This window comes from Vidua chalybeata, chromosome Z (assembly GCF_026979565.1).
Source record: "Vidua chalybeata isolate OUT-0048 chromosome Z, bVidCha1 merged haplotype, whole genome shotgun sequence".
In the NCBI taxonomy this organism is placed as follows: Eukaryota; Metazoa; Chordata; class Aves; order Passeriformes; family Viduidae; genus Vidua; species Vidua chalybeata.
The window spans coordinates 7,843,850-7,858,960 of NC_071570.1; the positions used below are offsets into that span (position 1 = coordinate 7,843,850).

General features: G+C 49.6%; 2 protein-coding genes across 18 annotated transcripts in view; one reads left to right on the plus strand and one right to left on the minus strand.

The window, feature by feature from the left end:
• The window catches only part of UBE2R2 (ubiquitin conjugating enzyme E2 R2), a 54,764-nt gene extending 45,633 nt beyond the window's left edge, over positions 1 to 9,131 (plus strand). The window contains exons 4-5 of the mRNA XM_053931880.1: positions 4,176 to 4,310; positions 5,601 to 9,131. Coding sequence (XP_053787855.1) covers positions 4,176 to 4,310; positions 5,601 to 5,820 — 355 coding nt within the window. The 3' untranslated portion in view covers positions 5,821 to 9,131. The remainder of the gene's footprint in view (positions 1 to 4,175; positions 4,311 to 5,600) is intronic.
• A 3,290-nt stretch (positions 9,132 to 12,421) lies between these two features.
• The window catches only part of LOC128802514 (ubiquitin-associated protein 2-like), a 123,700-nt gene continuing 121,010 nt past the window's right edge, over positions 12,422 to 15,111 (minus strand). For 11 of the 17 annotated variants that reach the window (XM_053968983.1, XM_053968992.1, XM_053968997.1 and 8 more), the window contains 3 exons: positions 14,391 to 14,420; positions 14,094 to 14,285; positions 12,422 to 12,586 (listed from right to left, as the gene is read on the minus strand). In XM_053968983.1, coding sequence (XP_053824958.1) covers positions 12,491 to 12,586; positions 14,094 to 14,285; positions 14,391 to 14,420 — 318 coding nt within the window. In that variant the 3' untranslated portion in view covers positions 12,422 to 12,490. The remainder of the gene's footprint in view (positions 12,587 to 14,093; positions 14,286 to 14,390; positions 14,421 to 15,111) is intronic. The other 6 variants (XM_053968998.1, XM_053968996.1, XM_053968994.1 and 3 more) reach the window with 1 other exon arrangement.

Consider the following 15,111-nt stretch of genomic DNA (forward strand, 5'->3'; position numbering starts at 1 on the left):
CACCTTCCCCCCACCTCTCCCTCCTTCACATCTCTACGAGCTACCACAGCAGTGTATGGGGGTAGTGGAATGGGGGTTATAGTCAGTTCATCACAAATCGTTTCTCCTGCTGCTAAGGATGAGGAGTGTTCCCCTGCTGCACCATGGGGTCCCTCCCACAGTGTGCCAGTTCTGCGTGAACTCTGCCAGCATGAGTCCACCCCATGGGCAGTAGTATTCCCCAAACTGCTGCAGCGTGGGTCACACTTCCACAGGCTGCAGTCCTTTGAGGACAAGCTGCTCCAGTGAGAGATACTTTCTCCATGGGTCTCCCACAGGATCACAGCCTCCTCCCAGGCATCCCCTTGCTCCAGCCTGGGCTCCCCCACGGGCTACAGATGGATCTCTGCTCCCCTGTGCCCTCCCTGGGCTGCAGGGGCACAGCTGCCTCACCATTGTCTTGACCATATGCTGCAGGGGAATCTCCGCTCCAATACCTGGAGCAGCTCCTGCTCCTCCTTCTGCACTGATCTGAGTGTCTGCAGGGTTGTTCCTCTCACATGTTCTCCCTCCACTCTTCTCTGAACACAGTTAAAACTTTCTTCTTATTAAATATGTTTTCACAGAGACATTACCGCCCTTTCCAATTGGCCCAACCTTGACCAGTGGCACATCTGTCCTTGGACTTTCCTATGTCTGCCAGACATAGAGGAAGCTTCTTGCAGCTTCTCACAGAAGCCACCCTTGTAGCCCTCTGGCTAGCAAAGCTCGGACCTGCAAACCCAATACAGGATTTTGAGTATTCTGACCAGCAGAAGCGACTTTGCAGAGTTCTGCCTTTTGTTTGCCTTCCATTGTTTGTCTGTCTCCTGTCCTACTGAGTGGTGTTGGGAGCAGCTGTTGGTTTTCTTCCTGACAAAAATACAAAGGATCACTAAGTACCAGAGACATTCAAGGCCTAACCTGTCCATGTTTTTGAAACAGCAGCTGAATTTAATTCTTATTACAAGACACTGTCAAATAAAGAACCAACTAGGTGACAAGCCTTAACTCACAGTTAGGAAACAGCTTTGGGCATTAATTACATATATCACACATACATTTCATTATAATATTTCATTAAATTAAACCGTAGAGACTGACATGGAACTTCTCATGGTGCTTGTTCTCTGATTTCTGCTCTCCCTCACCACAGTTGCAGTTTTCAGTGCTAATGCTCTTGAATCATCTTGGGCTTAAGGGTAACAGGTCAAAATATTCCGCAGCAAATTAATGTATCAGCAAATGAAAATAAAACTGGTCCTTCACTTCTAGCCTGCTACCACCATCACCAGTTGGGTGGAGTGCCAGCAGAAGTGCATCCTGCTGGGGTCCCATCTGGCCTGGGAAAGCTCCAGAGTGTCAGACAGGAGGCAGAGGGGCTGAAGATGTGGGAGGGAGCTGCTCCTCCACTGCTGAATTCTGTAAATCTTGCCAAGTGTTGACTATTTCCCTACAGATGAATGGGGTTGAAGTATCTGAAGGGGAAAATTCATTCTTCAACTGTGAGAGTTCACATGTGCTTCTAAGGGTGTCAAGCAGGCTCATTTATTTTTTAAACACAATCAGTATGGACTTTCCCATCACTGGGAGCTAGGTGATGCAGGCATAAGTAAACACAGCAAAACCCAGCAAGATGTGAAGGAATGCAGCTCTTATCTGTTTGGCAGAGAATACTGCTTCCTATGTCCCATGGAGCTGAGTGAGTGGTAAAAGGCTCAGGGCTGAGCCTCTCTGATCATTTTAGTTGTCCTTCTCCACATCCCATCTGTCTCCCCTACCCTTGAACTGCACAGGCCGGGACTCTGCACAGTATTCAAGGTACTGGTACACCTGTATCTCCTGTGGATAGGTGATGTACTGTCTGCCTATTGCTTTGTTTCTTGAGGATTCCCATTTTTCTTGACTTTTTTTTTTTTGCTGCCTAAGATTTGGGCAGATTCCACAAACAGCTTGACGCAGTAACATGACTGTCAGTGCAGCCTAGGCTAAAACTTTTAACTTTATACTAGAAGGCAAAAATGCACTTGGACCAATCTATACCTACCTCTTCAGGTAGCTCTGAAAGGCTACAATGTGGATAGCAGCTGGAATTAAAAAAAAAAAAATCCTTTTTCAACAAGGAATATAATAGGATGTGCTGGTTGGGAGCATCAGCCAATCTATATCATGTCTCTTTGGGAAGAAATTGATCTGTGTCTGAGCCTTCTTATGTTGATACAGGAGAAAAAACGAGAACAGATCTGTTTCCTTGAGCCTCTGCTGGCTGTTCTTCCATGCTACAGCAGCCTTGTCTGAAAGGGAGACAGATCCCTGACAATATCCCAGAGACTCAGCCTATATCCAGCCCATGCGGTTTGCATCTGGTGCTGAGTTTTCAGTCCCGCATGGTTGAACTTCTTTAGTGGTTTTAGTCCTGTCAGATCCCCCATGCTGGGATGCCTTTCTATTACTGTACCTTGTTCTAGGCAGCCAGGTTTGAGTTGGAGGACACTGCCCAGCTCTTAAAGATATCAGCAGTGATGGAGCTGATCTAATGTGCTGGATGGGAAGGAAGAGCTCAGAGAGCTTCACTGCTAATACAGTTGTCTTGGTGTATTTAAGTAGCTTTGCAGTAACTTCGGTGTCTGGACAACACAGTGAAAATTGGCTTTTCCTCACTATTGATGGAAGTGTGGTAGAGCAGATGCTAAATCCAGATATGAATTCCTGTCCTTGACCTTCCCTAGACTTTGTTTGCTCTATGTGAAAGCTGCTGCATGATGCTGGAGCTGACATGCTGGCCTGTTTGCAGAGAATCAAAGGCTCTTAAATGAATTCTTGAGATGAAGTAGAAAATTATCTCTTATGCCCATCATTTCAATCCAATGAGACAGTTTCTTCCAGAGCTGCTGCTCTCTTTTCGTACAGAATTATATAATTCAGAAAATGAATTGTGTAAGGCTCTCTTGATAGCTGTGCTGAACAGTCTGTTCAGATACAAGTGTTTATTTTGAAAACCTTTAAAGATACTCAGTATCCAAATGACCAAGCATTTCCTGGAATTGTACCCAGATATATGATCTGGTAGATGTGCTCTGAACATGCCCCTGAATCAGTGCAAACAGAGCTGCGGCTCCCAGTCTCCTTTAATTAAGGTCTGCAAAGTGGCTGTTAGGTAATGCTGTGTTTCAAGAGCTATTCCCTGTCCCTTGTTTGTCCCTTCCACTTGAAAGGAAAGCTGTTGCTGGCAGGACCACTGAGATGAGTGATGCTGTTGTGGTGGCTGCTACAGCCGGTGGCTGGGTATGGGTGTTTGGGCTGGTTGAGGCACGGTGTGAGCAGCAAAGGCTGCATCTCTCAAGTGCAGGCTTCTAAGAACTGCAGGAGAAAGCTTCTGGCAAGAGGATGGTGTTTGCAGCTGGTAAATGTCAGCAGAGCAGGGCACCTGGCTGGAAATCCCAGAAGACTGTCTGTCTGTCTGTCTGCCTGCCTGCCTGCCTGCCTGCCTGCCTGCCTGCCTGCCTGCCTGCCAGGAGTTACATGATTGGCTCATGTTGGCTTTGCTGAGTACCAGCAGCTGAATCCCACTGGGCCCTGGCACCTTGCCTGGGCAGTGAAAAGCATCTACACTGTCTTCCCCTTGTTGTGCTTGAGAGCTGCTGCTGCAGCCTGAGCGGGGCACTAGCTGAGGATAGGAGTCCTGCCCCAGCCTCAGCCTCCCAACCACCTGGCAGGGCAGGGGAAAAGTAGTGCAGCCTTTTCTGCTGGCCTTGGGTCTTAGTGGTCCTTCTCCTGTGCAGGGCAGGCAAACAGCCTGGCTTCCTGCTGGAGGCTGCAAGCCACCAGGAACAGCCCACAGAGCAGATTTCCAGCCCCCCCACATCTGTGGATAGTGCAGACAAGCTGAATTCTGCCCTGATTGTAGCTTTCTGTGCTGCCCTGTCCCAAGCACAGACACAATGGTCTGTAGTCACATGAGGTTTGTGTTGTATCACCTTCCCTGCACCAATGTCCAGAGTCTGAGGTTCATAAATACCTGTTCTCACTTAAAAACACTGTCCTCAGCTTAAGACTTGGCTTCAAACAAGTTCATGATGCAACACCTAAAGAAGTTGTGGATATCCAGTCCATGAATGCGTTAGCTCTGACTCTGCTGTCGTGATTACCTCTTTCAGGACTATCTTACTGAGTGTAATCTCTTTGCTTAATGAGCCCAACACATTCTCCCCAGCCAATGTGGATGCATCAGTCATGTTCAGGAAATGGAGGGACAGTAAAGGAAAAGACAAGGAGTACGCCGAAATCATAAGGTAAGCTTTGCCAGTTGTGATGCTGGGCTACCAGCATTCTGCTTTGAATCCTATCAAACAGGCTGCTTCCAGAATTTGCTGAAACCAGCATCTCACAGCAGAATGTCATTTGGAAATTCATTTCAGTGTCTTATTCAAAGTCCATGCTTCAAGTCCCTCTAGAATTTTCAGCACAGAGAAGCAGTGCAAACTTCTGGGGCAGGAGGACTGGGCTGATTTGTCTTTAAATTGTTCTTTTTTCAGACTAATCTGTCATGATGTTCTGCAAAACCTATTGGCTAGTAGCAAATCCCAGTCAAAGTTCCTGCTTGTCTTTAAGCCCTGCATTGCTTGGGATGTGATGCATACTGACTGCATCCTACTAATTTCTGTGCTTAATGCATGCGTGAATCATAATCTTGTCCCTCCAATTCAAAGGAGCATCAGCAGGATTTGTCAAGGGCTTGCAGAGTTGAATTGGATTATCTGGAACCACTGCTCAGTCCTGCCCTTGGTTTATCAGGAGCTGCAGGGGGAGGATGTGAGCGTGGGCCAGGGCTGCTGTGGAGGGACAGCCCGACCTGGAGCAGAACTGCTGGCATGAGGCCACACCTGCATTGTCTCTGCCAGCTGGGCAGGCAGGATGTGGCCCTGGGTGGGGCCAGGGGGGCTCTGTGCTGAGAATCCTTCAGCTCCCACAGCTCCAGCAGAGCTGGGTGCACTCCACACAGGGAATGGCAGAGTGATGGGCCCTGGGTGGGTGAGAGGACAGGCTGCCATCTGCTCCTTCCTGCTGGGATGCAGCAGCCAGGCCTGGCTCAGGGTGATGGAAAACACTTGGCTTCTGTGAGCCCCAGGCTGTCTCCTGGGATGCTGCCATGTGCCCCAGCTGCTCTGACCCTCCAGTGGGAGCTGAGAGCTGCCAAAGGCTTGTGGGAATTGCAGTTTTGAGCATGCTGTGGGAGAGCTGTCAGCGTCAGAGTCCATAAATCATCCTAGGAAATCTCTGACCATCCCTATGGTAGCGAATGGAATTTGCTTTGGCCTCTGGCAGGTCTCTAGTGCAGAGCCTGTGGGATAACTGATTTCATGTGCTGCCGAGAGCGTGTGTGCTGCAAACCCCCTTGGCGTGCTCCCAAGCCTGGGGCTGCAGGAATGAAATCTATTTCCAGTGCTGTTTCTGGTGCGTTCTGCAAACCTCAGCTCCTTTCCCCAGCTGCCAGGAGGGCTGGGCAGGGCCTGGAGAGGAGGGCAGGGAGCTGAGCCACTGGCACACAGCCCTGCTCACATCCCTGCTGTGTTCCCCCACAGGAAACAGGTTTTGGCTACCAAAGCCGAGGCAGAGAAGGATGGCGTGAAGGTCCCCACTACACTGGCAGAGTACTGCATCAAAACTAAAGTGCCTTCCAATGACAACAGTTCAGATTTGCTTTACGACGACTTGTACGATGACGACATTGACGATGAAGATGAGGAGGAGGAGGATGCCGACTGTTACGATGATGATGATTCTGGCAACGAGGAGTCGTGACCTGCTCCCTCTATGCCCCTGTACTGCCCTGCCGACTCAGGCCAGAAGGGAGCAGCGGTAACCTAGCAGCAGTCCAGCAAAAAAGTGGGGGGGGGGAGGTGTCAAAAAAAAAAAAAAAGAAAAAAAAAAAAAAACAACAAAACAAAAAAAAACCCAACACAAAACTTTGTCTCCTGCTGTCTCCTGTTGTATGGATCTGTTTGCTCCTTTTTTATGGACCTCTTAGAGACCCTCCACAGAATGTCTGAATTCTTGCATTCTTAACCCTTTCATCACTGTATTACAATTTCTTTTTAAAAAAGAAACTCCCCTTTTCACTTCTCTATGAAATGCTCACGGCAAAACAGGTTTGCTCGTGTTTAGAGTCTTGAATTAAATACAGTCTTGCATTGAGATGTTTAATGTATTTAAAGCTGGAACAAATCCATTGGAAGCCGAGTTTTTGGGAGCTCAAAGTGCTGCATTTACTGGGAAGAAAAAAAATCCCCACGAAGCAAATTGCCAAGGTTTAGCTGCTCCATTTACAATAATAGCGTGTGTACATTCGTTTAGCCTTGTGGTGGTGGCTTTTCCTTTATAAGGTGTGGGGCGGAGAGTGTAAAGCTACTGTGTGTTGAGCTTGATGGGATGTCACTGAAAGGTACAGTATTCCTTTTCAGCCTGCTGAGTTAGGAAATAGCTGGCCCCTGGAGCCCCAGAGGGCACAATCAGCTTTGTCTCTGGAAAAGGCTTGTGATATGAACATAAAATAAACACTTAACACTTCACATCTGTACAACTGAGCCCTGGGTTGCTATTTCTTTTTTTTTTTTTTTTCTTTTTTTTTTTTCTTTTTTTTTTAGCAGACTAGGATATAGTTGGAAAAGTTCTATTTAGCTGTTCTGCTGAGATCTGCTGCCAGCTGCCCCTCTCTGGAGGGAGGAGAGCAGATGTGCATCCTGCTGCCCAGAAGGCCACCATTCATGCTGGACTTATTTTTGGCAGTGAGATAGACCAGCAGCCTCCTGCCCTGTGCTGGCTGGCAGGCCTTGCTCCCTGCAGCCCAGCCCTGTGCCTCTGGAGCTGCCTTCTGTCACCTGTGTAGGTCACCTGTGGGCAGGTGCGGCTCTGTGCGGCCAAGCTTAAAAACAGCTGACATGCACTTGCTTAGACATAGGCTTGTTTACATAGAAAAGGTAGTTAACTACATGGGAAATAAAAAGGTTTATGATTTCAAAAAAGACAATCCAAGTGATACAGTGTGAGATCCTAGCTCCCTGATGATGTCTGGAATTCTGCCCACATTTCATAGGCATTAACTTCCATTCAAATTCTCTGCCTAAACATGGAAGCTGAGGTTATGGATTGAGGTTTCAACTACACACAGGAGAGCTCCTAAAGAGGGGAATTCTGTTTGTTCTCCTCCAGCACTTGCATTTTTATGGAAGCAAATTCTTTACTGTGGATTTTCAGCAGAGTTGTAAGAGGTAGCAAAGACTAGATTTTTCTTTATCTTTTTCTTTTTTTTTTTTTTAAGAAATACTTTGCATGCATTTCCCAGAAGAATTCAAAGAGCCCGCAGGGCCAGCGGAGTTTGGAGCTCGCTTTGGCGCCCGCGGGGTGTCCGGGCTGTCTGTGCTGCAGGCAGAGGTGGGCAGTGCTGGGCTCTCCCCTGCCCGGCTCCCTGGGGCACAGCGGTGTGTGCAGCCCCACAGCAGAGCAGGCCAGCAGCAGGTTTTTACAGGCTCTTCAGCAGTGTGCTTCAGCTGATGCCCCGAGCTCAGCCTCCCGCATGTTTTTGGGAGCCCTTGGCAGAGCTTAGGGTGCTCCGTCGTGGGCAGGGGGATCCTGCATGTTCCTGTGTCAGACCCCTCTTCTTCAGGCCCTCGGCTCTCCCCCGTTGCAGCGTGCTCGTGTTTGGCTGTGGTGCAGTGCCCCGACTTCCCCTTTTGCATGATCCCTGGATCCGCAGCCGGGCCTGGCAGCCCCGGGAGCAGATCAGAGGTGCTGGCCCTGCTTGGGCAAGACCCTCGGTCCCCGCAGGTACAGGGGCATCACCCTGACCAGAGCCTGTGCGTCCCCTCCGTGTGTCTCAGGGTTTTCCATGGTACGTCCCCAGCTGCGGGTCCCTCGGGGTTGCTTCGGTGGGAGCAGGCTTTGTTCTGGATCCGTTCCGTGGCTGCGTCCCGGGGCAAGACTGGGCAAAAGCTCCGAGTGCGCTGCCCGGATGGAGAGGAGAGGAAGGCCCTCGGGCCTCTGCATGAAGTGAGTGAGGCAGATTTGTCTCCAAAGTGTTATTTGGCTGGGGTTTGCAGGGACAGTCCCTGCCCTGGTGGTGCATCCCTCTGCCCGAGTGGCGATTCCTTGTGCCCAGCGCTCCCTCGGCTGCCTGCCCTCCTGCTTGCATGTTACCTGGGAAGGCAGCTGCACCCTCCTGAGGTGTCAGCCTTCTTCCAGCAAGGACTGACTCAGCCCCAGGTGCTTTTTGGAGCCTGCAGCGGGGCTCCCCTGCATTTAGTGACAGTATGGGGCACCCCGAGCTTCACACCAACCCTGCGAGGTCAGCGCCAGGGTTGGCACAGGGGCCCCTGATGCTCCTGGCTGCAGGACTGGACTCGGGGCCACGCCAGGGCAGGACCACCAACCTCCAACTTTCAGATGGCTGTAGGGGGTGAAGGAGCAGAGTGTGGCAACACTGGCTTTGCTGATGACTTGGTTGGAAATGAGGATACTGCATCTTTCAGGATTTCCCCTGTACTTTTGACCGTCTTCACTGTATACTCTCCAGTGACTTGTATTTCCAAGCTTGGTGTTGTAAGATGCATTATTATGACTCTTCTGTTACCCTTTTTTAATGACAAAAAAAGCAACCTCTTTTGAGAGCTCCGACATTAACCAGATGAATTTCTCTTCCCCACTGTCCTGTGCAGTGTCATTGCTTGTTGACTTGCTGGTTTCCTTTTTTTGAAATACAACTGAAGTATTAGGGGATTTTTTTGAAACTATTTAAGAGATTGCAGAAAAATGTTTACCTGCTCTGTGTATTCTGGGTTTTTCTTAACCCCTTTTCTCCTGTTTCAGTCAATATTAGCGTTTACATTTGCAGCTACATGTCCCTTCAAATGCAGTTTTCAACCATTCTGAAACCAGCAGGGTACACTAGATTTCTTAGTAGTTTTCTTAGCTGAACTCCCAAATCGTTTGCTTTTTTTCTTCAGTATAATTTACCAGAAAGAATTAACTGATGCATTTTTGTGTTGTCTTCTCCTTCAGTAGCTATATTTTGTCTTTTCTGCACATCTGTCTACTAATAAAAATGTGAAATGAAAATATCTCTGTGCTGTTACTTCCAGGTTTGAGGTGGTTGCATTGCATGGGTTACTCAAAGCTTTGAATGAGTTAATTGCTGCTCTGGGATCGTGGATGTATTTATACACCAATATCTGTACATTTATTGCAGAATAATGCTGCAGTTTGACAGCTGCCTGGACCTAAGACTAAAGAACGAACTGATTTAGAGGACTTTGGCAAAAGGCCAGACCTTTGCTGTTATATTTAGTTTTCCTAAGTAGGAAGGGGGAGACCAGTGAGAAGGTGGTTTGTGGATTCATGTGACTTGGGCCAGAGCTAATGGTGGCTGGTGCCCTGGCAGGGCAGGAGCATGGCACTCCTGAAAGGGAGGAGCAGTTTGACCGCTGGGTCAGGGAACAGCTTTGGCAGAGAAATTGAGGTCATGGCTGCCAGCCCTCCCGGGTGCCAGCCCTGCCGGTCCCCTGCTGTTCCCTGTAGGCTCGGGAAGGGAACAGGGTGTTTGCAGTGCCCCAGCTGCTACAGTTGAGCTAAAACTAGCGGGACAAATGTTAGGGAGTTGCACTGGCTGCACTTGGTATCAATGGCAGCACAGCAGCTGCTGGTCAAATGTGGCTGGAGCCCCAAGTGCTTCTGCTGCACAGCTGAGCTGGAGGAAGGGTGATGGCATTTTGGAGCTGCCTTCCCAAAGCAGTCTCCAATCTATGGAAAGGGACTGGTGCTGGAGGGATGGTGCTGTCTGGGATCCGGCTTGCTTGTATCTCCTGCCTGACCCTACAGCATGGGCTGCCCAGAGCTGCCAGCAGCAGCTTCCTCCAGCAGCAGTGTGGGACCAAAGGCAGGGCAAGGGCTCCAGCCCACCCTGCCCTGGGTAAGTCTCGGGGGCAGCAAAAGGGGAGGTTTTCCTCTTCTTTCCTTGGTGGCCAAGACGGCTGGGCAACCTTGCCTCTGCCATCAGTGGCAACATGGCTTAGAGAGTGAAATTGCTGCAGGCAAATCCTGCCGAAGTGACAATGTAAGGGAAGGGAGGAACATTTTGTTGAGTCTCACGAAGAGAGGAGAGGAGCCTGCCTGTGGCTGAAGGCAACGCTCTGCCTGCAGACAGGACCCCAGGGCAGCTGGGAAGGTGTGAGACCTGAGGCTCAGGGGCTGCTGGGGGCTGGCACCATCTCTCCCGTTGCCTTTCCCCAGCTCCAGCTGCTTCTGGACTGTGACACGCACACAAGAACCAAGCTAGACCTGCAGGGCTGCACTGGGTGTCTATAAACAAGACCTCAAGGGAGTGAAGGCAGCTCTGGGGAAGTCTGTTTTGAAACGGGTAAATGAGGTGCTTCTGCTGTGAGGGCTCAGCTGCTGGTGCAGTCTTGTGCAAACTGATGGGCCCCAGCCTGCAGAAACATTTTTGCCCTCCTTGACATTCAGGCCCCAAAGTGGTTGGCAGTGGGACAGCAGCTGAAAAGGGCTTGGAGCAGCTGTTGGAGTTCAACCAGTGTCAAAACCTAAGCCAGGGCAGAGGAATGCCATTGTAGTTCTTGTGCTGCTCAGAGGCTGAGAGAGGCCTAGGTGACAACTGGGTCTCACAGGGGCCAAGAGCTTGAAACAGAGAAAGAAAAATGGTTCTTTTTTCAGACTTCTTTTTTCTCACTGGTACTGAAAGAAATAAAAGCCCCATGCCTGTTGTGTGCTTCACATTTACCTACCTCCTCTGCTGCACGGGGACAGATGATCAGAAGGGTAAGTCTGGGGCAGGAGACTTCCCTCAGGAGCTCTCACACCCCTGTCCTTCCTCCTAGTGGAACCCATGGACCTCGTGAGCAAAGCAAGAGGGCAGAGCTGCAGCTGTGCTCTGTCCTTACCAATTCCAACTGCTCAAAAGGACTCGGAGCACCACCCCAGGAGACACCAAAGGCAGAACAGGCTGCTCAGGGCAGCAGCGAGGGTGCAGCCCCGGATCCCATCCCTGCTGTGGGTGCTTGAGAGCTCTCAGCACACAGGTGAACTCACTGCTGTCAAACACACCTGCTGCTCTTACCCTCCCAGGTTGGCTGCTCTTGCAAGAGCAGGTAGAAAAGGACAGGCTGTAAAAGTAAAACTGCTCCTGGAGCCTTTGAAAATTCAGACAAACACCAGTGGTATGATCAGATCTTTATTAGGTGGAGGAAGGGCTATAAAGAAATGAAACTCCTAGAACATTCACTGCACTGGTGCAGGACAGGAAGGACCAGGAGTTGCCTCCAAGGTCTTTGTTTTAAAAAAAGTGGGGAGGGACAGATGAAGTTTCCATCCAGTAGCTCTGGCTTTCCTGGGAAGGTGGCTCAGGGCAAAAAGAGGTACAAGACACAGCTTATACTTTTATTTAAGAAACCGCTACATAGTTTTTGCCTCTAATGATGCAAAGGAGGTTCCAGGACACACTGAGCCATCCAAAGTCTCTTGCTAGAGAAAAACACCACCAACAAAAAAACCTCCGCATGAACAAAAACCAAAACCCTGTCCATTTTATTATTATTAAAAAATTGAAAAATTTAAAGTTGAGACTGCAGCTCAAGGCCGCAGTGATGAAACTGCCCACAAGAGCTTGTCTTCCACAGCAAGAGGGCAGGAGGGAGGGAGGAAATGAAAGAAAGGGGAAGGCCCACAGAACTTTTTTTTTTTCTTTCTTTTATTTTCCCCCTCTAAAATAACAGCTATACTGGGGGTCGGGGGGTAAAATCAAACCAACAGGACACATCTTGATTTAGGTTTTTGGAAGGGCAGGTCTCCTTATTTGTCTGAATTTAGAACTGCATTAAATAAATGGGCTCCAGCTCCAAAAAAAAGGGCTCAGTTTGTCTTTGTCTGACAGAGTTACAAAACCCATAGAACTTAAAATACAAAACAAAGAATGATGCCCTGGTACAGATGGAAAATGAATAATTAGTTTTCCTACAAAGAAAATAAAACAGGCTGCAAGATGCAGAAAACCACATTTAGGCTCTATTACATTTACAAATACATACATAAATATATTACATATAACAGCAACTCAAAGAGGAAGCAGGCAAGTCACAGAGGATGGCTGGCTGGCTGCAGTTCTCCCCGCACAGACATTTGGCTGAGCAGTTATTTTTCCTAATAATTCCAAGAATGGGCTTTTCTCTTTTTCTTTTCTTTTCTTTTCTTTTCTTTTCTTTTCTTTTCTTTTCTTTTCTTTTCTTTTCTTTTCTTTCTTTCTTTTCTTTTCTTTCTTTTCTTTTCTTTTCTTTTTTTTTCTTTTCTTTTCTTTTCTTTTCTTTTCTTTTCTTTTCTTTTCTTTTCTTTTCTTTTCTTTTTTTCTCCTTTCTTCTCTTTTCTCTTCCTTCCTTCTCTCCTTTCATTCTCTCCCCCCTCCCCGGTTTTGGGTTTAGTTTGTCCAGTATGGAGAAGTGCCATAGGCGGTTTTGGTAGCCTGAGACTTTTGCTGCATGGTGCTGGGTTGGTTACGTTGGCCAGATCCACCCTAGAAAAGGGAAACAAAGGAGACAGGAGCATCAGCTGCCACAGCACCAGCATTCCCAGGAAGATGAGCGCACCCCAAATCACCAGGGACAGCCCTGACACGCAGCAGCACAGCAATGCTCCCCCCTGAACAGATCTGTTTCTGCCCTGCACCATCTCTACATCCCACAGTCCAGGCCAAGCAACCATGGGCACTGCAGGCAGGAGCTTGGGGATGCACCATCCCACTGCCTCCCAAGCACAACAAGTTCAAGCACAAGGGAAGTGAGGAGCCAGGCCAGGCACAGCAAAGGAGCTTTCCCAAGATGAGCCAGACAAGGATGTCACACATTTGGAGCACAAAATCATGTTCTATTACTGGACTGTAAAGCTGAACACTGCTTTTTTTCAGGGAATATTTAGTGCTAGGAAAGTAAACACGTGTGCAGGTGAAACCGAATGGGAGCTGACCTGCAACCTGCAGGGGATGCTTGATTTTTCCCCAGAATCACAGCACAAGTGCTCACATCCTGCCCTCCTGACCCCCTGACATGGCACAGCAGCACCTGTCTCAGCTTCACACCCCACACACTATCCCCCCCCCAGCCCACAGCAGGATGGGCTCTTCACACAATCACGGCCTGGCTGAGGCTCGCAGGGATCTCTCGAGGTATCTTGTCCAACCCCTTTGCTTAAGCAGCTAAGAGCTGCTAACTTAAGAGCCAGCTGCCCAGCATCATTCCCAGACAACTTCAAGGATGGAGACTCCAACAACTTCCTGGGCAGTCTGGCTTGGTCACCATCCCAGCAAAAACATTTTCTCTGATATTCAGAGGGAACCTCTTGAGTTCCAGTTTGTGCCCACTGTCCCTGTTCCTGTCACTGGATACCACTGGAAAGAACCTGGCTCTGTCTTCTTTACATCTTCCCTTTCTGTACATTGATGAGATCCTCTCTCAGTGCTCTCCAGGCTGAACTGTCCCAGTTTCCCCAGCCTTTCCTCACAGGAAACAGGATCCAGCCCCTTCATCAGTCCTTCACTAGACACTCTCCAACACATCCATGTCTCTCCCACAGTGGGGAGCCAAGCACCAGACACATGCTGCAGCTGTGGCCTCACCAAAGCTGAGCAGAGGGCAGGGATCAGTTGCCCTCACCTGCTGGCAATGCTGAGCCTGGTACAGCTCAGGATCTCACTGCTCCTTTTTGCTGGAAGGGCACATTGCTGGATCACGGTAAGTTTGTGCTCACCAGGCTCTCCAGGGCCTGTTCTGCTGAGCTGCTTTCCAGCAGGTGGTTCCTGACTTACACTGGTGCACAGGCCTGTTTTCTCCCCAGGGACAGAAGTGGCATTTCCCCTTGCTGAACTTCAGCTTCCCTCCCCAAGCTGGTCAACAGCCACTGCTGCCAAGGCCCCTTCCCAGTGAGCAAAGCAAACAGCAGAAGGAAACAAACACCCCAAGACCCTGCTGGGAAGCAGGAGCAATGTGCTCTTGGGGATGCTGCAGAGGCAGAAGGGGCTGACTCACCTGCCCATCCTGCTGGAGGTGGTGATGCAGCATCTGGGAATGAGGCTGCTGATGAGCAGGGAGGATATGGAGAAATGGGGCTGGAGCATAACCCGGGGCAGCACCAGGGTTCAGGGGCCCAGTGGATCCAAGAGCAGAAGGCAGGCTGAAGGGAGGCGGAGTGCCAGCATGGAATCCCTGCTTGTCAAACGTCTGCACAGGGGGCAACGGGCACAGTGTCAGACACTGGTGTGAGTAGATCCAGCCAGACCAGAACAAGACTGGCCCAAACACACATCACCTGAACCTTTCACCTACCCCACGAGGAAGCCAAGTCACACTGAATACCTGCAAGCACACCAGAGGATGAGTTTCAGCTCCTGTTCTCACCCACATTTCTGCACTAATGGCTCTTGAAATTTTTATTTTCACAGACATTGTGGCATTTTATTTTCCTGACCTCTTTCCACTCAGAGGGACATGGGATCGCAGCAGCTGCCTAATCAGTCCTTCCCGCAGTGAGTGGGCTCAGACTAGAATTACTCAACCTATCCAGGGCAGCCCAACAAAAACATAGGAAGTTGCAGTAATATTTTCCTCCTGCTGGCCAAAGCTTGACCCCTAAGCATGGAGCTGACAGCTGGCTTCCTACCTGTAAGCATGGATTGCAGCCAGACACCTATTTTCCCCACTGAGGGTGCAGGGAGGAGCAAACAGGAGCTGGACATAAGCCCACTGCACAGAACAGCTTGTCAAAGCACTTTCTTCTTTGCTTGGGAAGCTGCATGCTGAGCAATGGCCACGGGTGAGCTTGGGACAGGGACCCTTGGGTGTTAGAAGCGGGCACTACTGCCTGTCCCTCTGATGGAAAGCAAACAGCCTCTCAACTCACCTGCTTTGAGGGCTATTTGGACTAAAAATGCTAACACCCATAACTTCATTTGCACCCAGGACACTGCTGGCATGGTGTAGCGTGGGCAGTGTGCAGCACAGGGAGCACTGAGCCTCTGCCAGCAGCTGCTGTCAGGAGCTGACACCG